The sequence below is a fragment of the Macrosteles quadrilineatus genome, unplaced genomic scaffold (genome assembly GCF_028750875.1).
Source record: "Macrosteles quadrilineatus isolate MER2022 unplaced genomic scaffold, UCM_ALF_1.0 Scaffold_9__3_contigs__length_116548681, whole genome shotgun sequence".
Taxonomy (NCBI): domain Eukaryota; kingdom Metazoa; phylum Arthropoda; class Insecta; order Hemiptera; family Cicadellidae; genus Macrosteles; species Macrosteles quadrilineatus.
The window spans coordinates 17897483-17923274 of NW_026542602.1; the positions used below are offsets into that span (position 1 = coordinate 17897483).

Sequence of the window (25792 nt, forward strand, 5' to 3'; positions counted from 1 at the left end):
AAATAGGCGCATAATAACGCTTCAATATACTAAATTATTGGTTTTTTTAAGCTCTACAAAATGGTTTAAATAGAAATTGTGAAATTTTGTGTTTTTAGGGTCAAAAATGGAAAAAACCTATTTTTACCCCATAAAACCCCCCATAAACCCCCGTTCCCATAGTCCGATCATGCTGGTTCGCGAACTCGTTCAAGTTTATCCCGCCTTACACCTTCAAACCAAATTTTATCAAAATCGGACAAAAATTACTCAAGTTATCGTGCGGATGGACACATATATATATATATATATATATATATATATATCTATATATCTAATATATAAAATTCTCGTGTCACAGTGTTTGTCTGCAAACTCCTCCGGAACGACTTCACCGATCGTTATGAAATTTGGTGTGTAAATTCTGTAGGTATGCGAATCGGACGTAAACTATTTCCCGTTTCGAAATTCTTAAAAGGGCTCCGCCCCAGTGACTCTGGAGTTTCCCATGTTAACCTTATGAGAAATGGAATTAATGAATCTTAACAGCTGTTTCAATTAAACAAGTTGGTTCTGTTCTATGATGTTCAATAGCATTAAAGTTACAAGGATTACCAACAGGGTGCAGCACTATCATTTCTTTTACATTTATGACAACAGCTAATTTGCAACCAAAAGGTGAGTGAGCGTAGCGAACGAACTTCAACCTGGAGGCGAGTTAGCGTAGCGAACGAGCTAACCTGAAGGCAAGTGAGCGCAGCGAACGAGCTCCGACCTAAAGGTGAGTGAGCGTAGCGAACGAGCTCCAACCCAAAGGTGAGTGAGCGTAGCGAACGAGCTCCAACCCAAAGGTGAGTGAGCGTAGCGAACGAACTTCAACCAGGACGTGATTGAGCGATGCGAACGAGATCATCTTGAAAATTAAACGTAACGGTACTTTCTTTCCATCGGTTTGTCTTAGGGGAAACCTATAACTTAGGCGATACGAAGTTCGCCGGGTCAGCTAGTAGATATATAAAAATTTGAACGAATGGTGTTTTTGGCCTCTGGGGACATCAAAATGAAAAAGTAAATCGGTCCCGGGCTTAGGTCTTACCATGAGACCTACGGTAATAGCTACTTCCCTATAGGGAAATTCGCTAAAATGAATATATTTGCCAAGTTTGATCAAAAGATATCCATAAACAAGCAAACTACAACATTTTACAATATTCTCCATAAGAATAACATGGGAATTTTAAATTTAAATTTTTTTTTGTTTTCTCCGTAACCAATAACCGTACAAAAACACTTTGATATACTGAATTGTTTGTTTTTTTTAAGCTCTTTAAGAAGGTTTAGAGAAAAATTGGAAAATTTTGTGTTTTGAGGGTCAAAAGTGAGAAAAACCAATTTTTACCCCATAAAACCCCCCATAAAATCCTGTTCCCATGGTCCGATCATGCTGGATCGCGAACTCATTCAAGTTTATCCCGCCTTACACCTTCAAACCAAATTTCATCAAAATCGGATAAAAATTACTCAAGTTATCGTGTTCACGGACACATATATATATAAATCTATATATATATATATCTATATATATATATATATATACATATATAAAAATTTGAACGAATGGTGTTTTTGGCCTCTGGGGACATCAAAATGAAAAAGTAAATCGGTCCTGGGCCTAAGTCTTACCATGAGACCTACGGTAATAGCTACTTCCCTATAGGGAAATTCGCTAAAATGAAACTTTTTCAATATGCAGGTGACATAATGCTTTTATGTACAGGACCCACTATTGACTTCCTGCAGACTTGCATAGACAGAGAATTCTCTGCTCTGGGTAACTGGTTCCGGGCATATGGTCTGGCCCTAAATGTGGAAAAAACAAATATCATAAACTTTTCGGCTAACTACAGAGAAGATGATTCAAATCACATTACATATAGGCTACACTAAATCATTAATTATCTCCACAACAAAATGTAAACTTTCTCGGATGAATTTTGAATAAAAATTTTAACTGGGCAGTGGGCACCCCAAATTGAAAATGTAAGTAAAAAGTTAGACTCTTGCATTTTTTCAATAAGAATAATGTCATAAGTAACGAATCTAGAAACCCAGCTAATAATATATCATGCATATTTCTCATCATTAATGACATAAGGTATCTTGATATGGGGTAACTCTCCTCATTCAAAAAATATGTTTAATTTACAACAAAATTAATACAAATTATTGGCAAAATTCCCCCTAGAACCCCTAGTAAAAACTGTTTCAAAATTTTCAAGTTCTAACTTTTTACAATCACTATATTTTGGAAAGAGCATGCTGGGTCCATAGAAACCTCTCCACTTTTAGCAGAAATAAGAATATGAAACCTGTAGCTCATACAATTTACAAATATTCCAGTTATCACCACAATAAATTGGTCCAAAAATCTTGAATAATTTACCAATAAGTTTAATTAACTTACTCTAGAAAATCCTTCTAAGTTTAGACTTTCTTAAAAAAAATGGCTCGGCTAAATTTTATTTTTCATTAGCAGATTATTTAGAGGACTGCTGGAATTAGGTATTAATAAACCTTCCCACTCCTTCTAGCTCAACTTTTGTCATGTAACAATGTAATATTTTGGGAAGATTGAGCAGTTGTTTTTGTTTAAAACTTTAAATTAGCAGTATAAGTTTTATTTATTCTCTGGATTAGAAATCATCATAATTATGGGTTGAAATATATAATTATTATGAATATTATGATTTCAAAATTTATGAAACAGCAAATGGTGTGAACATTACTTCTCTTGGATTGGCAAAAATCTATACTTATTTAATACGCAAGCAGGTTTTATGTGACAATTACTCCTCCGAAACTACTGAACCGATTTATATGTTCTTGGTGTCATTGGAAAGAGCGTTAACATGAAGTTGTGCAGGAAACTTTCTTTTTAGGGAAATAATTAGAGGGTGAGGCCCTGGGGCCCTATAAAGTTTCGTATTTCTCCATAAGATTAACATAGGAAACAAATATTGTTATGAAACTCCAGCTGTTGTCATAAATTAAAAGCGAGAAGAAGAACATATGTTAACTGTAAACACAGTCAATAAGTTTGCTAATTTAACAGTTAGTTTGCTAATACACATACCGGTATTATGAGTGCACATAATAAAGATGCTCAATTGATGATGATGATGATAAAACAGGTCATATTACTAAACCAATCTCATTATTACTTGTATAACCTTTTTTTTAATCTGACTTGATCTTTTGTCTTTTGAAGAAAGAGCATTTATGTACTTAGATAAAAAAGTTGTTACCAGTGTATTGATAATTGCATAGCAATAATTCTATGAAGTGCCTAACTTTGTCAACATTGTTATTTATTTTTTGTAAATGTAATTTTATTGTTCATTAGTGTTATGTTTGTTAATTTATTGTTTTAAATAAAGTTAATTTTATCATGGGTGAGAGGTAAATAAATGTAATCATGAGATAAGATGAAATGTTTCATTGTTTTTTACCTTTCTTTTTATTTTATTAATTTCTTTCATTTCCTGCTCTAGACATGTTCAACAACAAAAGTAAAAATACCCCCACAGCAACAAACCTGCAGACTAAGCGAATCTCCATGTACCTAGCTGGATTTCTACAAAATATTCCCTTAAAATTGTCAGATTTATTTCCTATTTAAATAACAATTTTAGTGAGTACTTAAGTTTGCTGCTACAGGGAAGCTATTGTGGTGAGTTTTTAATTGAAGTTTTGATAGCTTAGTATGAGATAAACAAAATAATTGCTTAAATTTAATTAAAAGGAACAAACTTGATTAAAATATATCCATAAACAAGCAAACTACAACGGTTTATTTTTATTCTCTGTTAGAATAGCATGGGAATTTTAAAGTTTATAATTTTTTGAATTATCTCTGTAACCGTTGGGCATACAACAATGCCTCATCATACCAAATTATTTATTTTTTTATGCTCTAAAAAATAGTTTACAAGAAATTATGAAAATTTGTGTTTTTAGGGCCAAAAATGGGAAAATGCCTCATCATACAAAATTATTTATTCTTTTATGCTCTACAAAATAGTTTACAAGAAATTATGAAATTTGTGTTTTAGGGCCAAAAATGGGAATATCAATTTTTACCCCATAAAACCCCCATAAACCCCGGTTCCCACAGTCTGATTATGCTGGTTCGCGAACTTGTTAAAATAAACGTAGGTTTACATGTTTGAACCAAGTTTCATTAAATCAGATTATTTTTGCTTGAGTTATCAGGCTAAACGAACAGTCGTTGAACACACACACACACATATATATACAGTATATGAATTTGAACGGAGGGTGTTTTTGGGCTCTGGGGACCTCAAAACGAAAAAGCAAATCGGTCCCGGGTCTAGGTCTTATCATGAGACCTTCGTTAATAGCTTTATTCCCTAGATAACTTATATGGGAAATTTGCTAAAAGAAGCAAAAGCCCTTGCAGTTGCACTGGTGTATTACCGTATGCATTTAAATGGTTGTGGGCTTCGTTCAAAGAAATATTTTCATACTTGGCTGGGTAAAAAAATAACTATGTAGTTGTTCAAAGGTTTATTGCGGACATTTTCCATCACGATGGTAAAACACAATACACAACGTTTCGGGATCTGGAATCTGATCCCGTCCTCAGGTGAAAAAAAACTTAACTAACACTAACACATTACAACTTAAAATACACAAACACCATTTCAAACGGCGCTTAGTGTTCCATTGTGTGAGCTGTTCACACTACACCTTTGAACAAACACACAAACTTTCACATTTATAATATTAGTAAGATCACAATTTTTACCGCCGCCGTCACGGAATCATACCTTTAATTTGAGCCCTCTCCCGTCTTTCTACAACTTGCTAGACGCCCACAAATGTGTTTGACAGAAAGAATCACGTAATTAGGCTAAATATAGATACTTAGAGATAGATTTATAAAATGTAATAAACACATCACCAATATTTATGATTTTTATTTATTTTATGAGGCCTTTCGCCATATATTTTTTTTATCATCAGACTCATTAAAGAGTGAAAATTTAAAAACGTACGTTTTCAGGAAAAGCGCTTTGCAAATTTTTTTCCCCCTTTTTCAAAACTTTTATTATTATTTTTATTTCATTAACGTTTGAAGTTTCATAAAATGTCCATGGTAACGCAATATCTTTGGTATTTTTTTTAAAAAAAGAGCATCTTTAGTAGAAAAACACAAAATCCTGTCACGACCATAACAGACGTTTAAATGAATATTAAAAATAGTTAATATTATTTTTATAACTATGTTTTGCTATAAACTAATTTACTTTTATGACCATTATACAATAAAAATGTCACTGAGCTTTTGGTATATTTGGTCTTTCTAAAAAAAAATAAAAAAACTCAAAAAGTTGAAAAAAAGCCATTAAAATCTTTTTAAGTTTGTATAACTCCGAAAAAACTTACCTGAGACCCGAAAAATCGTTATGTTTGTATAGAGGTGTGCTTCTTTTGTGTATAAAACATTGAAATATGACGATCTTTTAATTTTTGAAATTTTTATGATAGAAATCATATACGTGATGGTCAGGGACAAGCGGTACGGTCGTGAATTTTCTAAAATAATCTAAATCTTTTTAAACAATCCTTCAATTATACTGTTAGTTATAATAAAAATAAGTGTTTCAATTGAACTAAACTGTTCAAATTACAATTATATTCAAGTTATTGTCACGACCAAACACACTAAAATCCATAAGGCTGGATTGGTCGTGAAAAAACCCGCGATGGTCGTGAAACTTTGGTCGTGAAATTTCGTGTTATTTGGCTCTGTTCTGGCGGTAGCCCTGCACCTCATGTTCGAGGATACAAAGTGAACTTCTAGGTTAATCTAGCAATTGAAATATCTTATAAACAAAAATTAACACCATGTCTACTTCATCGAATGACTACGTACGGTCATGGACACACCAAAATTACAAAAAACACAATCTTTCCTTTATTAATCTTGTAATTCCTCCTTTCAACTCGAAACGACCGGCACTACAATCCTGACGTACACCCCGAACTAGTCTCTAAAACCAACTGACTCCATCGACGCCAGGCTTGCCACTGTCGTGCTCCAAAGTTGAAAATTTTTCCCAAATGGTCGTGACGCCAAATCGAGGGACAGACTTATTTTGTCATGGTAGTCAGTTCGCAATGACAATAAAATTATAATATGCTCATTTTTTGTAAGTTTAATAACCATTGATGACATAAAAATATGGCTTTCTATATTTCGGCATGAATAATTAGTATAAAAACAGCGTGAAAGTTGGAAAATGTACCCTAGGGACACGTCATGGTCGTGAATTTCGAGACTTTAAAAATACGAAAAAAATACCTAGAACCTATTTAAAACCAAATAAATGTGTGTAACATGTTGCCCCCGTCCCAAAAAATATTAAAACACATAATAATAAACTACAAATCCAGTATCTACGAAGTAAAAGGCCAGGGACATGAAAACGTACGTTTTTAAATTTTCACTCTAATAGGCCCAATTCACACCGAACGGACGTCGGGCGGAGACGTGGCACGGACGAGGCACAGACGTGGCAGTGACGGGGCGTGTTCAATGCACACCGAAGGGACGGTGAAGGGACGGTACAGTGGCGAGACAACCTGTATGTAGACTAGAAGCTTTGGTTTTTGCTTATTTCTATTATGTCAATGGTGTTAGTTAATTTCTGTCAACTTAATTAGTACAAACAAGGGAATTGTTCTACTTCCTCACAAAATTTGATATTAAATTCAATGTCGTCTCCCATAGTGAAGAAACAACTCACAATCTACACACAAAAACAACTCTACACAACAAGGTTTGTAAGTACAAGCACACTATACACAAGAAGGTTGGTAAGTACAGTACAATATTTGCAGTCCGAACAACGGGCGCGCTACGGACATGCCACTTCCGATACGCCACGAGGGACGCCAAAGCGACGTGGCGGTGGCGGGAGGGCGGCCGCCCGCGCCACGTCACTTGTGTGTGCATTGACCAATTTGTTTACATGGGGAGGCGAGGAACGGACATATGTCCTCGCCACGTCCGTGCCACGTCTCCGCCCGACGTCCGTTCGGTGTGAATTGGGCCTAAAACCAAAAACCTGAAATTGTCTCTTTTAGGCCCAATTCACACCGAACGGACGTCGGGCGGAGACGTGGCACGGACGTGGCGAGGACATATGTCCGTTCCTCGCCTCCCCATGTAAACAAATTGGTCAATGCACACACAAGTGAAGTGGCGCGGGCGGCCGCCCTCCCGCCACCGCCACGTCGCTTCGGCGTCCCTCGTGGCGTATCGGAAGTGGCATGTCCGTAGCGCGCCCGTTGTTCGGACTGCAAATATTGTACTATACTTACCAAACTTCTTGTGTATAGTGTGCTTGTACTTACCAACCTTGTTGTGTAGAGTTGTTTTTGTATGTAGATTGTGAGTTGTTTCTTCAATATGTGAGACAACATTGAATTTAATATCAAATTTTGTGAGGAAGTAGAACAATTCCCTTGTTTGTACTAATTAAGTTGACATAAATTAACTAACACCATTGACATTAATATAAATAAGCAAAAACCAAAGCGTCTAGTCTACATACAGGTTGTCTCGCCACTGTACCGTCCCTTCACCGTCCCTTCGGTGTGCATTGAACACGCCACGTCACTGCCACGTCTGTGCCTCGTCCGTGCCACGTCTCCGCCCGACGTCCGTTCGGTGTGAATTGGGCCTTAAAGTTTTGGTCTTGCTTTTGCAGTTTAGCTCAATTGTTATTATATTTGGCCGCCCTGCCATATCAGCATAGCCGTGATCGTCTAGTGGTTAGGACATTGCGTTGTGGCCGCAATAACCCAGGTTCGAATCCTGGTCACGGCACTGATAATTTTTGCTCGACACGTTATACCACAAACATTTTTTCAACGTGGTTGTTGAATAATTTTTTAACTATTTTATTGAATTGATTTTATTGAATGTCATATAGAAATGTTTCGATAAGTCATAACTTCAGCTATTGGGGCGGAAAATCAACAATTATTAGTGATTATTTCTAAAAAATCTGCGCATGTCATAAAGTTAGTTAAAATAAGAGAACTTAGGTACTTCTACTTTCAAAATTATTTTTGTATATTAATTGTTGTTTTAGATCAATAAATACACGTGTGGACGTGTGTATGATGAAAAATAAAAAATACCAGGAACTGGTTCAAAGAATATAAAAATGATAGGCTTTTTTCAACAATCAGTTGTGTTATTATATTTGAAAGATTCATAACAGAGAATAGAGACCATAATAGTTAGCTGTCTGTGGTGGTCTATTTATTGTCTGTGAACATTTACTCAGATATTTAAATTTTAACATTGTATTGAAATCTGAAAAGTGTAAAACTTACATTTTAGAATATTTTATTGGATAATAATGCACCTTTTACTTTCTATAAGCGATAAAAAAGTTGTAGATGGTTAGTTTTACCAGAATGAAAGGAATTTCCATCGTTTTATATTCTGCAGACACTTATATAAACTTTATCGATTAAAAAACCGGAAAGAGATGAGTGAGCAGAGAATCTGACGATAAAAATTAGTTTATTTTCTGCCAGAGCGCAGTGAAGTGGACGACGCTGGCGATGCCATGAGGCCATTCCGGGAACTTGCTCCTTCCCCTTTAATCTACGTTACCGACCTTTCAACAAGTGGGAATCTCAAATATTAGTGTATTTATTGTATTTACGTTTTATTGCGCAGTATCCAATAGTCAATGGTATTATTAAGTTTTCAACAAGCCAAAACTACCACTTAATTTGAATTTGCAAACATTATTATCTGTTACTGTGCTTTAATTACAAATTACCTGCTCAAGAAAAAGAGGAGCTATGGTTGAAAAGACACTTTTTACCCGCATTATGAACTATATTTTTCATCTTATTGCAACGTTATTTAACAAAAACCATTTGTGTAGCTACTACGCTAAAGTGGTACTTTTGCTGCACTTGAGATAGATCTTTATGCACGAGCCGCAGGCGAGTTAGGAAAGTTTCTCGAGAACATCAACGACATTTTGCGCTCGTGTTAATTACACTTTTCCTACAGTTACTATTAAGTATAAAAATAATTGTTAATATGATATATATGCGTTGTATCATATATTAAATATAATGGTAATATATAATGGCTGTATACAGGTAAACCTTTATTTTGCAGTTTCACATAATAACAAATCAGAATGTAAATAAAATTGACTCATTACAAAAAAAATCTAAACCTAAATGAAATTGTTTAAAAAAATAACAAATAAAAGTCTAAATGAAGTTTTACAAAATAATTAATCAAAATCTGAATGTAATTTTTGGCGTGTAATGTTTATGTTAACAACAACAGGTTATAGATTAAGCGTTAAACGACCAAATAAACACTGTACCAGCCGATCGATTTTAAAATTGTTGCCAACTTGTTTTCTAGCGTACGGTACTCGTATTGTTACGCGACGAATACACACAATATTGTGTTGTTTGGTTTAAATACCGGAGTGTGGAAAAGTAAAATGAATGCGAAAAAATTAAATGAGTGCGGGAAAGTTTTATGTAGGATCAATTGACTATGACTATATACCATAAGCTATGACCATGTATCACAATAGTAGTTATAAAGAACAACGTGTTGGACTGTTCCCCGCAGAAAATACCCTACATAAAGGATCCCTATCCAAATACTATGAACTACCTACTCTAAATTCCAATACTGTATAGTAGTAATAATCACAAATACGCCCATAAATCACACAGTTAATTAGACTAAAATTTGAATGTAACAATATTTTTACAACATGAACATGTTATGTTGCAAAAGATGGCAACGATTCTTTCATACTGTTAAAGATTTAAAGACCAAATGCCGGTACCAAGAACCGATAATCGATTTTAGACAGGATACGGTCGGTATCAGTACCGAATTTGAAAAAGTGTACCGACGATTAATCCTCCTAGGTACCGACTTACTTCTAGCAAACAAACTTGAATCTAAAAGAGAGCTAACGCAGCCAAACCACTTATTTGGTTGTTCCTACTCGTTATCCCCCACCATTTACCAAACAACCAAAGATATATTATGATAAATGTGAACATGGCAGTTTGTACCAACTCAGCAAGGTTTCAGTTCTCACGACGAGGCTGCTAACGAGTTTGCAATAATTCCACGTCATGTATTTAGTGTGTTGAATTTTCCTCGTACGACAATTTTACCTGTTCGTAATTTCAAGCCTGAGAACCAATGGTTTGTTAATTGTTGTTAAATGGTATACATTAAACATCATCTCGATTTATCACCACACTGGTATGTCGCCTTACCTAATTTCCAATAGAAAAGTCACGAACGAATGATGAAACAAACTATTTCGTCTCCAAAACGTTGTCTAGCGAAAGAAAAACAATTGTTACTATTTCCACAACCACTAGTTTTACAAGTAGCTCTACCTTGAACGATGACATGTCCCCGTCGGTTAGTTTTGAGGGTCCGCAGCGGCGCTCCCATCATTTTGGAGACCCGGGCCTTGTTATGCTAAGTGAACTGTCAAAACACAAGTACTGTCACTGAATACCAGATCTATCACGTCACGCATTGTTATTATAGTGTACAACCATTACAGCGTGTGGCAATGCTGGACCTCCTGGATGAGTTAGGTTGCCAAGGCCGAGGTGTGTGTTCTGCTAAGGCTGGAGAATACCGAGCCCCAGAACAGTTCTGATGGGGGCTCATCACCCACTAAAACATCATGAAATGAGACCTGTCACTTCAGATATCATCGTGAAGGTAGATTTGTACGAATCTTAAGCTGGGTTTTCCTAGGCGCGGAAGCGGAGCGCGGAAGCGGAGCGCGGAGACAGGAACGCGGAGAGAGGAACGCGGAGAGCGGCGGACTCCTCTTGTCTTAGGTAATTTAATGTTACTGTTTTCCTAGAATCGGAGCGGAATGTCATCCATGTTAATCGCTTTTCCGCTCTCCGCACTCCGCACTCCTCTTCCGCGTCCTGGAAAACGCGGCTTTAGAAGGCTTCAGATCATCTCTGCAAAGATACCTGCGAATACCGTTGTGAAGGTGATGCGAAGCGAGGTAAGTCCATGCAAGTCCCCACTATTCCCGCCTGGGTTCGTGCATTATCCATTTCCCTTAAAACAAAAAACACCTGGATCTTCGTGCTAAAGTTTTTTTGTATCAACAAAAGAAGTCTTCGTCCGCACATTTTGTACCATAAGCGCATTGCAAAAGGTCGCGCAGTAAGCTTATAACTCATGGGGTGCAGTACAGTAAATTGACAATATTTGTTCTTACTCTTTTGGGAGAAACCTTTATTTTTTATAATTAAAAAGACCGTCAATTCTTCAAAGGTATATGACAAATTTCATGGCGTGATAATATTAACAATGAGATGAGACATTACAGTACAGAAGTCTTGTTGTAGTATTCACGATCCACTATACATTGTTCCACACCCCGTTACCACATTTGCGTTCCCACAAGTTGCAGCTTGCGGAAGCCAGGTGACATGGCCAACTCCGCCAACTCGGTAATCAATTCGCTCATTTTGTTCAATCGTAAACAGAATCCAATAAATTCTAGCGATAAAAAGGAAATGGATAAAGCGGGAATCGGGATAGGTAAGAATGCCTATTTGATGACGCGGATCGAATGGTGCAAAACCGGTTGAGCGAAACGAGCGGCAGAGTGCAGAGGCGGAGTGTGGGAGGTGCAGGTCCACCGGTCCACCGGTCCACGCCGGGAGTCGGGAGTCGGGAACCTGCTGGAGCAACGGACCAACGGAAACTCGTCATGTTAAATCTATCTGTTTATCTACAACAAGCTATGCGTATCTGGGTGGTTGTATTACCCGCCCAACATTCACAAGGTCGTTCGTTTGATCCTGGAACACCAAGTAAAAATTATCTAAAAATCATTATTTTAAGAAGCAATCAGAGGCCGCAATCAGTTTTTAAACGCCGCATTTAAATGATCTAATACAGATTGATCACCTAGATCATTCCACGGTCTAAATGAATCCAAGTAGGGGGAGGGGCCCGTCACTCAACATTAAGATACTGATTGCCTCCCGGAATTGAAGCCTGTTTTGATGCGAGTTTCACGACCGGTTAAAGGCTGGAGTGTGCTCATGTAGAGTAAATATTTGTATCTTACTTCATCATTAACATTGCCGTGAGGGCTTTATTATTGGGTTATAACGTCAAAGGAAAAGAAACAGTATGTTGTACCTCTATTTGACCGTAACAGCTTAAAGCTGGCAAAATGATAAGAAGTAAATAAAAGAAAGCATAGCACATTAGCATTACTGGACATATACAAACGTTATTGCAATATAGTTGTATTTAGCTAAGCTATAACGTGAATATAATAAAAGTATTAGAAAATATGTCAGTAAATTATAGTACCGTACTTTAGTTATATATTAAAAGCATGCGTAAATTTGCGTTTCGAAAATGTCCAGTAACCAAAAATATTCGTATTGTTTGACATACTGACATACACAATTGTTTTACACCTCGGTTGTAGTTGGCTACCACAGGATACGGTAGTTTTAACGAATATCATTGTATTGTATCACCAAGTAGTAATTTCAAGGCTAAGACATTATTAAAACAAAGAAACTTATGGGAGTACTAGCAGCCTGCGTCACTTTGTGACTTCAAAATCCGTGATATGTTGATAAGGGTGAAAATGATTATTTCTCATCATATCCCTATTATTTGCACTGCGTGGTCTTCGAGGCATGAAAACACAAAACCCTACCACAACACAAAATCCATCGTAAGTACTGTAATTTGCTTTTTTATATTTTATACAAAATAGCATTACACTATTTTACTTGAATTCACCGAAACATAACCAACTACAGATAATCCCATTTTCGTATGGATCCAAACAGAATTGTATTACGGCCATTTGTTTTGATGTAAACAAATGTAAACTTGACACAACAGTTCAGACATAACATTTTCAGATGATTTGTTTGAAGTTCATCGTTGGTGATCGTGAGTTAATGTTGTTCAAAAGTTTATTGCGGAAATTTTCCATCACGATTGTAAAAAAAAACAATACACAACGTTTCGGGATCTGGAATCTGACCCCTCCTCAGGTGAAAAAACTTAACTAACACATTACAATTAACAATACACAAACGCCCAACCTAAGTTGGAATATACTACAGAAGGTAGCAGTCAAAAATATACACTGCTACCCTGCTACAGTGCATATTTTTGACTGCTACCTTCTGTAGAGTATTCCAACTTAGGTTGGGCGTTTGTGTATTGTTAGTTGTAATGTGTTAGTTAAGTTTTTTCACCTGAGGACGGGATCAGATTCCAGATCTCGAAACGTTGTGTATTGTTTTTTTACAATCGTGATGGAAAATTTCCGCAATAAACGTTTGAACAACATTTTCAGATGATTGACAACAGAATTCAGCACAGACTCTGACATTTTAAAAGCCTGTAGGACGAAGGGCTTTCACGAGAAATATCATCCGAACCCGCAAAAGACACATCTAGAAGAGTCCAAGGATGTTTACTGTTTTATTTTAGTAAAATTGAAGCCTACATTCAGGTAATTTAGTCTTACTCTCACAACACAAAGTAGACATATTAAATTCAAGAATCTATTTAACGTTTTGGTCCGCTTGGCTGATCTCATTTTCATTTCCTATGATACTTACTGAACGATCTATTTAGTTGCATAAATTTTATTAGATCAAAACCGTTCAAATGATTTTAAAGTTACAATTGCAAAAACGTAAACCCCAAATACTAGAATTTAATATTTTTATCAATCAATAAAGTGCCTAAGTATGCACATTTTTTGACGTGGCCATATATTTTCTTACTGCAGGAGAGCCGGATATAAATAGAGATGATTATGGGTGGCCGCGCATCTACATGACACTGTTATCAGTCAGCTGGTTAGTTGAAACGTCCGATCAGCTGTTCTGTTCTCCCGCCGTGCCGCGGGTCATTCGCGCCGTCGACTCCGCCGCGCTCGCATCTCCATATCGCCTCGAACATCTTAACTGATTTTTTACGATTTCCATAAATTTTAGTATTTTTTTATATTTTCCCCCGAAGATTATAATGATGTATATTACATAACCGGAACAACTTTTTTCGTGTGTAGTATACTCGTTACAATACATTGATGTTACAATGATATCAGTCGTGTAGGACGTGTATAGAATGGCTGTGAACATCGTAGTCCTGGCTATCCTGGTCGCAGGGGGGTTTGCTGATCCAGATCCTGCCACTAGACCAGAGGCACCACCGCAGATCACCGGCCCTGTAGGAGGGTAAGTTCGGACGTTGGTTCTTTTAGAAAAGAATATTTTACGTGTCAAACAATTCAACTTCAGTTTACTTTGTTTATTTGAAAGTTTTGAGTACGGTTTGTATTAAAATAAATTAAAATTATTCATAGTGAAAGACTAGCCTGGCATCACAAAGTTTACAGAACTTAAGTAACACCTCGAATTAAGGAAAACCTCGAAATGTCATCGGTAACATTAACATATTAACGTTTTGTTGTACAACGTAAAAATATGTATACATGTTTGTATGCATTCTTGAGGTGTTTTGTGGCTGGCACTCGGCTAAAGCACAGTGCTTGGTGAAAAAATTTAGTACTGAACTTGTTTAGCTAAATAATCACTAACCATACTCCCCCACGGATTAACCATTTTTGTGAATCAGCTGAAGGTTATTTTAGGGATGTTTCTGCCGTTGTAAGACGTAGGTAGTTTATGTTTTGATCTGTTCTATATTTATTTATAATTGTTTTAGTATTTTACTAACTCTCTAACTACATAATCCGTATTCTCGTGTTATGGTTACAGTGGTTACGTATTATTGTAATACGTATTCTAATATGATAGTTATAGGTAGTTACTTAAACAGTAGTCTCCTATTGGAAGAGGCTGAGATTGGTGGAGCTAAACTTTCTTAAACAATATTATAGTTAATCTTCTTGTCTAGTATTTATTATGAGTTACAATTTGTAGATATTAGCAGAAAAAACTATAGATATTCCCTTTGTCAAAATACTCTGCAGAAAGAAGTTAATAGAATAATTATATTTGATTGTCAAAATTGTCATCGTGTTTGGAATAACAGTAAAGGAAATGGTAAAAGTGTGTCGCAATATCATATTCCTTCCTACGTAAATAGCTGAATTATCAATAGGATTATTGAGAAATAATTCAGTGCCCGTTTGATCATCTGTTTTCATAAAAAAGCCTGAATTGTAAAAAAAACAAAACATAAAATTACATTAATGATAAAATTAATTAAGACTTCAATTAGCATTTCGTAGACTATGTCTGACTAATCAAGGCCCCACTAGAAAAAACAATCCACCTTTCAAATCTAACGGGTGATGGGACCCCGTTTTGATTGAAATTGTTGTGCAGTACTAAGAAGCCGATAGCTATCAATAACTTTGAAAAACTGCAGTTTCTATGTAAAAGATAAACAATAAAACACACTTTAAATGGACCGTAGGTTTAGTGTGTTAACGAATGTGTCAATTTCTTAAGCATCTACATTATCCGAAACATAATTTTTTTAATATATACTAATACTATAATTTTTGAAACCAAGGTTTAAATTACGTGGTTGGATCTTCACTCCAGAAAGATGGTTGAATCTTCATCCTATATGATGATAGACATAGCAGGTTAACCTACAAACAAAATTAATCGTTATCGATTTTTCCCCTAGGACGCTAGGCACGAGCCCGGAATTGTTTTTCACATTACTTCAGGCTAGACCTAGGGGTTACGGCATTATCACATAGATAAAATCCATTGGTTATTTGGCAGGATTTGAACCCGGGACCCCTGGAACCGGAGTCCCGCGCTCTAACCACTAGATCAGCTCGCTCCCCCAATCGTTATCGATTACGATTAATAATAAATACGAGTGGTATAAAAACTACTGAAGTATTCCAAATGCATTTACCTCAGCCATATTGTTTCACAATTTACAAGACGATGATACAGTTTAATAAGGAACTTTTCCTCAGTTTCGCGTCACTGTTTCCTCTATCTCAGTACACAAACCTGTTCATCAGCCGAACGTAATCAATCTGGAAAATTGAAATTTGCAAAGCAATCAAGTTTTTACTCTTGTGATCAAACTGGTCCAACCAAGGTCGTGTCTCATTGTAATTGCTAATTGTTTGCCGATAAACTGATCGTAAACCGAGTAGATACATGAGCGGATGCTCGCCTACATGCGTCAAGTGGGTGGGCATTAACTGGTAAATATTAGATAGGATAGGAATGCGTAAACTAGCCCCTGACCTCATACTATACAACTGTATGAACCAGTTGGGCAGAACAAGTGCAAAAAAAGTGTATCAACGTGGGCTGCCAAAGGAGGTTAGCTAAATTATGCATTAAGAGATTTTTTAGGGATTGGGCGATCCAAAATATTGTTGAGTATATTAGCAGGAAATATCGAGTGTTTTATAACCACCCGCGGAGTGGTTTCACATGTGGTTAGAGGTAAGATTAGTGAGATCTATAGGCCTGGATACCAGAATATTTCACCTATTAAAGTGTCAATTTGACGTTTTTGAAGTTTTGTTGTTTTGTTGTTAAGTTTTTTAATGATTAAATTATCTACTGCAATGCTGGTCAATCTGCATTGGTTGCCGAGCTCTGTAAAATACAAGTTATTATATTCTACACGAATAAGTCAATTGAATTAGGAAATAATTAATTAATGATTTAATTAGTTGTATCCTGTACAAAATGTCGGATAATCTGCAAAGATCACTCTGTTCCGAAAGTACAGATTACAGGTACAAGAAATTGCATATACGAGTTAATATCGAATGAAAATCATTGTGACTGTGAGTATATTTTAAAATTGAAATATCTTATACAATGTTAAAACTACTACACTACAGTATAATAAAAATGTTTTTGAAATAAGATTAGACCTACATAATATTATCGTTGACTAACTTGGGTATAAACATTGCAGTGAACCCTTCCGCAATGTAGAAATAAGCTACCATGAACATTCTCCTTTATTTCCCAATTGGTTTTTCCAATTAAATAAAGGTAAAAATATGACGTTCAGACATACGTTGTGTCTATTTTAGTAAATTACTCATACGCTGCCAAACGGACAGAAACACAAAATCTACGGGAAAAATAAGCAAAAAGTTAAGTCTTCATGAACTATACTGTAAATAGATCGGTAAACGTCAAACTGGACCCGTACCTGTTGCCTCTTCTATGCTAATGTACGCTATACAGCCAGCTCATTACGCTAAACACCGGCATTCGTATGCTAACCGCAGCACTCACTGATTGGTCCTATTATCCTCACGTGACATTGCAATGTCTCCATCTCTCCAGAGTGCAGCGACGGTCGTTTGTAAGGTGTGTAGAGTCATCAGAAAGGTAAAAATACAGTTGAGTAAGAGGCATTCTATGTCCTCGTGAAGACTACGTTGCACATTGCAATGTCTCCATCCCTCCAGAGTGCAGGACTGTCGTTTGTAAGGTGTGTAGAGTCATCAGAAAGGTAAAAATAGCCTACAGTTGAGTAAGAGGCATTCTATGTCCTCGTGAAGACTACGTTGCACATTGCAATGTCTCCATCTCTCCAGAGTGCAGCGAAGGTCGTTTGTAAGGTGTGTAGAGTCATCAGGAAGGATCACGTTGAATAAGAGGCATTCTATGTCCTCGTGAAGACTACGTTGCACATTGCAATGTCTCCGTCTCTCCAGAGTGCAGCGACGGTCGTTTGTAAGGTGTGTAGAGTCATCAGGAAGGATCACGTTGAATAAGAGGCATTCTATGTCCTCGTGAAGACTACGTTGCACATTGCAATGTCTCCATCTCTCCAGAGTGCAGGACTGTCGTTTGTAAGGTGTGTAGAGTCATCAGGAGAAGGACTACGTTGAGTGAGAAGCATTCTTTGTCCTCGTGAAGACTACGTTGCACATTGCAATGTCTCCATCTCTCCAGAGTGCAGGACTGTCGTTTGTAAGGTGTGTAGAGTCATCAGGAAGGACTACGTTGAGTGAGAATCATTCTATGTCCTCGTGAAGACTACGTTGCACATTGCAATGTCTCCATCTCTCCAGAGTGCATGGACGGTCGTTTGTAAGGTGTGTAAAGTCATCAGGAAGGACTACGTTGAGTGAGAATCATTCTATGTCCTCGTGAAGACTACGTTGCACATTGCAATGTCTCCATCTCTCCAGAGTGCAGCGACGGTCGTTTGTAAGGTGTGTAGAGTCATCAGGAAGGACCACTTTGAATAAGAGGCATTCTATGTCCTCGTGAAGACTACGTTGCATATTGCAATGTCTCCATCCCTCCAGAGTGCAGCGACGGTCGTTTGTAAGGTGTGTAGAGTCATCAGGAAGGACCACTTTGAATAAGAGGCATTCTATGTCCTCGTGAAGACTACGTTGCACATTGCAATGTCTCCATCTCTCCAGAGTGCAGCGACGGTCGTTTGTAAGGTGTGTAGAGTCATCAGGAAGGACTACGTTGAGTGAGAAGCATTCTTTGTCCTCGTGAAGACTACGTTGCATATTGCAATGTCTCCATCTCTCCAGAGTGCATGGACGGTCGTTTGTAAGGTGTGTAGAGTCATCAGGAAGGACTACGTTGAGTGAGAATCATTCTATGTCCTCGTGAAGACTACGTTGCACATTGCAATGTCTCCATACCTCCAGAGTGCAGGACTGTCGTTTGTAAGGTGTGTAGAGTCATCAGGAAGGACTACGTTGAGTGAGAAGCATTCTTTGTCCTCGTGAAGACTACGTTGCATATTGCAATGTCTCCATCTCTCCAGAGTGCATGGACGGTCGTTTGTAAGGTGTGTAGAGTCATCAGGAAGGACTACGTTGAGTGAGAATCATTCTATGTCCTCGTGAAGACTACGTTGCACATTGCAATGTCTCCCATCTCTCCAGAGTGCATGGACGGTCGTTTGTAAGGTGTGTAGAGTCATCAGGAAGGACTACGTTGAGTGAGAAGCATTCTTTGTCCTCGTGAAGACTACGTTGCACATTGCAATGTCTCCATCTCTCCAGAGTGCAGGACTGTCGTTTGTAAGGTGTGTAGAGTCATCAGGAAGGACCACTTTGAATAAGAGGCATTCTATGTCCTCGTGAAGAGTACGTTGCACATTGCAATGTCTCCATCCCTCCAGAGTGCAGGACTGTCGTTTGTAAGGTGTGTAGAGTCATCAGGAGAAGGACTACGTTGAGTGAGAAGCATTCTTTGTCCTCGTGAAGACTACGTTGCACATTGCAATGTCTCCATCCCTCCAGAGTGCAGGACTGTCGTTTGTAAGGTGTGTAGAGTCATCAGGAGAAGGACTACGTTGAGTGAGAAGCATTCTTTGTCCTCGTGAAGACTACGTTGCACATTGCAATGTCTCCATCTCTCCAGAGTGCAGGACTGTCGTTTGTAAGGTGTGTAGAGTCATCAGGAGAAGGACTACGTTGAGTGAGAAGCATTCTTTGTCCTCGTGAAGACTACGTTGCACATTGCAATGTCTCCATCCCTCCAGAGTGCAGGACTGTCGTTTGTAAGGTGTGTAGAGTCATCAGGAGAAGGACTACGTTGAGTGAGAAGTATTCTTTGTCCTCGTGAAGACTACGTTGCACATTGCAATGTCTCTATCCCTGCAGAGTGCAGGGATGGTCGTTTGTAAGGTGTGTAGAGTCATCAGGAAGGACCACTTTGAATAAGAGGCATTTTATGTCCTCGTGAAGACTACGTTGCACATTGCAATGTCTTCATCCCTGCAGAGTGCAGCGACGGTAGTTTGTAAGGGGTGTAGAGTCGTCAGAAATGACCACGTTGAGGGAGAATCATTCTACGTTCTCGTGTAGGCTACGTTTTACTTAGCAATGTCTCAATTCCTTCTTCTGAATGCATATTTTAAACAGTCGTTTGAGTCTAACTGGTCGCTGGCCTGGTAATGAGATCCACACGCAATTTGATGCCTGCTTACCTTGAATAAGTTCTATTATTGGCCTTGAATACGATGATTCTCTAGTCCTTGTATTTATTAACCTTATGAATATTTACTTTACATTCTTGCAAATAATTTGTAGTAAGACAAGTTAACTACTATACTTAGGTCTTAAGCTATTCATTGGATTCTTCATTACAATCGTAATCGCTTCTATTTTACCACAATGGTCAGAGAAGGAATAAACGTTGCTAATACTAATGAAGATAACATAATAAGCAACTGAGTTTATCCGTAGTTTGCAATTAAATTTAGTTGTTTAGACCCAATCAGAATAAGAATGTCCATCTCACATCTCAGAATTTCAGGGTTCGGTTCAGAGTTTCGGTTTCCAGAATCGTTAGCGGTTGATATTGATCGCGTCCTATGCATCCCCATTTATGAAAAGGGTGATTTATAATGCCATATTTTTTTCAGTTTGTTTTTAAGCGGTTTTGTTGGTGACGTATCTTTCTATCTACGAATTTCATGTTCGGTTTTTCCAAACCAGTTTCGTCTAACCAAGCATACAAATGCCAGGGATTAAAATTTGTCCACATTAGTCAGGATAATTCATTCTGTATAGCACTCATTTTGAAGAGTTTGACTAATCGGAGATATAAATCATAATCTCTGGAGCCACGTTAGTCATGGAACGCTGGTTGAGGATAGTGATGTAGTGTGTGTAAGTGTAAGTCTCTTGTGTACACACACACATGCAGGCTCGTGTTATGGGTCCATACTGTACTTGTGACGCCTGTTAGCCGGCCAGCAGTTAATGCAGCCTATAGAGTCACAGCAATAAGTTAATTCCTATCTATGAGGGCCGGTTGTTAATGGTACACATGTTGTCGACTCTCACACTAACACACATGATTACGCAACGGGACCCCCTGTACGGCGCGCGTGCAACTCCATCTCCATCTTGCTCTCGCTGTGGGAATTGAAGCTCTTCAGTGTTTTATGGTCAAGTTTGAGTGAGGTGATTGTTTTGAGTGGTCGCAGTTGGGGCACAGTTTCATCAAAGTGAACAAGATAATGAAGCATATGTATGGCTTCTCTGACCAAAGATGATTCAAGTTGGTAACCCCAGTACAGTGTACGAGGACCCAGTACTTGTGTCGACTCTTGCATATTATATCAATAATAGCGAGTTTTCTGTCACTGTCAGTCCGTGAGATCTTCATGATTTGCCCCTCGTATTAAATCAATAGTGGCGATTAGTGATGAAAATAGACCCGCTATTATAAAATGTATCCCATATCTGAAACCACGCATACTTTTGAAGTGACAAAGGAATACTCTATTATAATGAAAATGGCACAATATGCTACTTAATTCCTGAGTTGAAAGGGACGCTTTTGGATTGACAAGAGCAAAAGAAACATAAGACCTACTAATCCAGAGAGAAAGAAATACGGTACTAGATCGTATGTAGAATAAATAAATAAATAAAAAAATGCCAATTCGTGAAGCTAAGCCAGAAGTCCAGATCTTAATTCTGGTTTCATATTCAGATTGAGATAAAGCTCGTACGCACACTATTTAACTGAATAAAGTTGGTTTTTAGAGTAAAATATTTAATCACTAGCAGGGCACCCGTCCTTCGTGCGGGGTTGGGATATTAGCATAAAATGCTTATTGCAGTTATACTCAAGCTTTGCGTTTGCATTGAGAGAGGACACAGTTTGATAAAATTTGCTTCTTTAAATTTACAGTATTTTATAGTATTACGCATCTACCATAGCCATAATGTTCTACCACTTCACCTAAACTATAGAGAAGAATAAATTATAAAATAATCGCAAAATATCACAAAATATTCATGAAATTTAAAACAAACATAACTGTAAACAATCCTACTTTGACAGTTAGTTCTAATTGCGTCTCACAGTTTTTTGTTGCTGCTTAGTTCAAATTTGCTGTTTTCATAAATTTAAAAAAAAATTAGTGCTGCACCCTGTTGGTAAATCTTATAACTTTGAATGCTTTTGCTTATCATAGAACCAACTTTTTAAGAACCAACAGCTGACTAAATTCTTAAATTCCCTTTGAATATGAATACTCATAAGGTTAACATGGGACACTACAGAGCCACTGGGGCGGAGCCCGAACGGATTTTTGAGATGATAATATGCCTATAATATGTTAATCGGTAATGTGAGCTATCATCATGCCAAATTTCAGCCAAATCCGTCCAGTAGTTAAAGCGTGATTGAACATCAAACAAACATACAAACTTTCACATTTATAATGTAAGATTCATCCTTAAATTAGGATTACTGTACCACTTAACGCTCTTCAGGGAAAACCCTTTGTTTATCTAGGGCACACCAGTTTCTTATAATACGATGTTTATTTTTTCCTAAATGCTTTCATGTTCCATTCAAAAATATAAAGAACCGTGCACTCTGGACGTACCGTTATACGTCATGGTTATACTATGAAGACCGAGTAATCCACGAGGACGAGCCATCAACGTGCAATCATTATGATTCATTATGTTCGTAGTCTGTCACTCCACTCAGCTGCATGACATGAACAGTGCCGTTCTCTGGTGTAATGTAAAACCTTCTGAAAACTAAAACAAACCATTTAGCAGGTAAATAAGTTGCCTTTATCTAAACATACACTTTAGAAGAGTCATTCACAGGCGTTACAAGAGAGGGGAAGAAAGTGATATGACAGCAGTTAAGATAACTCTAGAGTGACCGCAATGTCTGTGGCTAGCGCGTGCCTGAGGTATTTACATAATACACTAGAACACTCACGGGTGTGTTGCTAACGTAAAAGTGTAGGCCTACTTAGACAATTGTCCTTAAGGAGTTCAAGTAGGAAGTAGACTCTTCATTCCCCTGTAAAATGAAATGTAAAATCTGGTGAGGTTAGAGTTCGATGAAGTAATGTCAGATGGACCTGCGGCTTACGGTCGGTCTGGAAACAGGGGATCAAAGCATTATCAATTATCTAAAACATTGGAGATTGAGGGGATTTTAATTCGGACCTCCAGGTAAACATTCTGCGCTATAACCTATTGGAGCAGCTACACTGCACCATTCAGGACGATATCAATACTTATTACTTATCCTTCGTTTGGGTTCAAAAATACGTATACTAGAGAAATACTGGTATGGATCATAAACATAAACAAATGACGTTGTTGGCCCGAATCCTATACTAATACAGGTCACATGTTTTGGCAGTTCCATTTAAGCAATGTTAAATAATGTTTATTTTCGGGCCAAAAACGTCATTTGTTTATATTATTATTAATAACGATATCGGTAATGATAATAGCGAGGTTTCTGACAAAGAAAACAATTGAATCCTTGACGTTGTTTAAATTATCGCCTTTTGAAGTAACCACATTTATATACTACTACTGCATTCCCTTTTAAAAGAAGAAAAAACTATGCGATGTTTAATTTAGTTCCAGCAAACCCTGTTGTGTGGCGCAACAATCTTAAGTCGGGCAAACACATTGTAATCCCCAGTGATGAAGAAACGGGGCCAACCTGCGTGTGTAGAGTAAACCTTGTAAATCACAATCACAGCGTAGTACAGTACTGTAGTTCACATTTCACTGAATATTGCTAAATATATGCCAGGGTTTGGACCATCCCCTTGTAAAACAGAAGGGTAAATCATAAAGATAATAACTCTGCTGATAAGTTCCTTAAATGTATCAAAACGTGTACCAATTTCATCTTTCAGTGATAAAATGCATAAAAATTTAAGGCTTTAGTTTTTTTTCTACGAAAACATAATGCTGCATGTTCCTGCATATTACCATTGATTATGTATACTAAAAAACCCATCCTATTTATATCGACCAAGTAGCCAAGTATCATTCAGCTTTTTACTTAAATAGAACATGAAATGAGCGCCGCTTAGAGTGTGCTAATTTTGACTGCTCACTCTTTTTACTGTATAATATAATTAAATAATTTGTTCTTTATGCTGATGAGAACAAGGTACTTTGATATAGTTTGAAGTAAGTTTCAATCCCTTTAAATGTTGACAATATTTAAATTTTTGTGTAAAATCATTGACTATATATATGACCTATAGTCAATGGTAAAATACATACATTTCACTATTTCCGAAGACCATATTGGTAATCTTCCGTGACCGTGGACGCATATCTAGATAAAATACATATTTTTATTTTACGAGTAGATTATCACGCCCTAACGGTGGTTTTATTCGTGCCACTGACCTTTGTGAAAACAGATCACCATAATATATCTACATATAATATAGTAGTCTCTAAACATTTCCCCACGTCGGCCCTTGTCCAGTCCCGTATTGTTTATACCGCTATGCTATAGTAGTGGGCGAACCTGAAATCATCCGCCTAGTTTTGCCGATAATCAATTCAATAACTACACCTTATACTTAACCTCCAAAACTATCATCGTGATTGCCCGCAGCCAATTCGACTCAATTGCCTCCTCCACTTGATTACAGCAAAATGTTAAACGTTTGATGGAAAGATCAGTTTGTTAGGGATTCACTAATGCGTTTGATTTTAGCTCTACAGTACCTACTACCGTGAGGTAGACATTACATTCCTACTTTGAAGTCGTAGTTAATACCATGTTTAAATTGGGTTAGATTGGGAATATAAATGAATATTGAACATATCAGTTGAACAGCCTCAGAATGTGTTGATGTACTTTGCTGATTTCTGGCGAATATGCCAACATTTTGAACCAAATCTTAACTGAAGTACAGTACGACTTATTATTACATAATATAAAATCGCAATAAAATCTGTTTTATCTTTGTCAAGTTAAATATCACAGGAAAAAGTGAATCGGTCCATAATTAACAAACTGAATTGTTCGTAGTTATTACACCCTCCCAGTCGCAAAAAGTATCGATTCCTTGCTACAGTACAAAGGTATTGATAGGTTATAAGTTACCGTGAATAGTCAAAGGCTATACGGAGAATCCCTCTAAGGTAAACAAAAGATGGAATCAAACAGAAAAAGAATTGCATATTACAAACAATTGGCAATACTCATAAGCAGCAATCCAATGAACAAGTTTGAATTTAAACATTTTGAATTATTGTTTTGATTTGTTAAATCTTTCAAGGAGCAAAAATGCTGTAACAAGTTGCATCATTAAGAAAAAACAAGAATGCAAAATGGCCATCAAAAAGAATTTCTTAGCATCGTACAACAAAATGTCAACCTTCGGTGAAATTTAATCCGCAACGATTTTATTTAATTCAAAAATGAAACTAGTTTAAACATTCTATACCGACGTAAACTGGGAAGTAATGTTTGAATGAAGCCCATTGAACGATTGAGCGTCAGTCATGACAGTTTAAAGCCAAGGTTCATGATACGCTATCACGGAGGTCTCTAGGCCATATCACCATCTGGACCATTGCAATCTACTTCCTCTTGCTCTTCCTCTATAGTGGAGTTGAGGTTAAATAGGATCTGGCGCCATCACATAACCGTGGCAAATTAATCTGGATGCGTAACGGAGAGCAAAAATATAAGAGAGAAAAAAAACCATGAGATTGTACGCTAATCATAGTCATGTGTACGAATCATTCCATGTGAACAAATGCAAGGTTAATTGAGAATATTGAGGAATACGTAAAAGAAAATGAGCAGGCAGTTTCAAGTGTATTCTCAAAACTAATCTACGGTACTCTATGTACTTTTAGAAAATGTCGCCTAATTTCTATCAAGTAAAATTTGTATACTC

General features: G+C 37.2%; 1 protein-coding gene and 1 non-coding gene across 2 annotated transcripts in view; both read left to right on the plus strand.

Annotated features, from left to right (window-relative positions):
- Window positions 1-7825: 7825 nt before the first annotated feature.
- On the plus strand, window positions 7826-7897 carry Trnah-gug (transfer RNA histidin (anticodon GUG)). The gene has a single exon. It is a non-coding gene; the product is annotated as a tRNA-His (tRNA).
- Window positions 7898-14052: 6155 nt separating this feature from the next.
- The window catches only part of LOC129002256 (fibrillin-2-like), a 157414-nt gene continuing 145674 nt past the window's right edge, over window positions 14053-25792 (plus strand). The window contains exon 1 of the mRNA XM_054429923.1: window positions 14053-14361. Within this exon, the coding sequence (XP_054285898.1) occupies window positions 14252-14361 (110 nt within the window). The 5' untranslated portion in view covers window positions 14053-14251. The remainder of the gene's footprint in view (window positions 14362-25792) is intronic.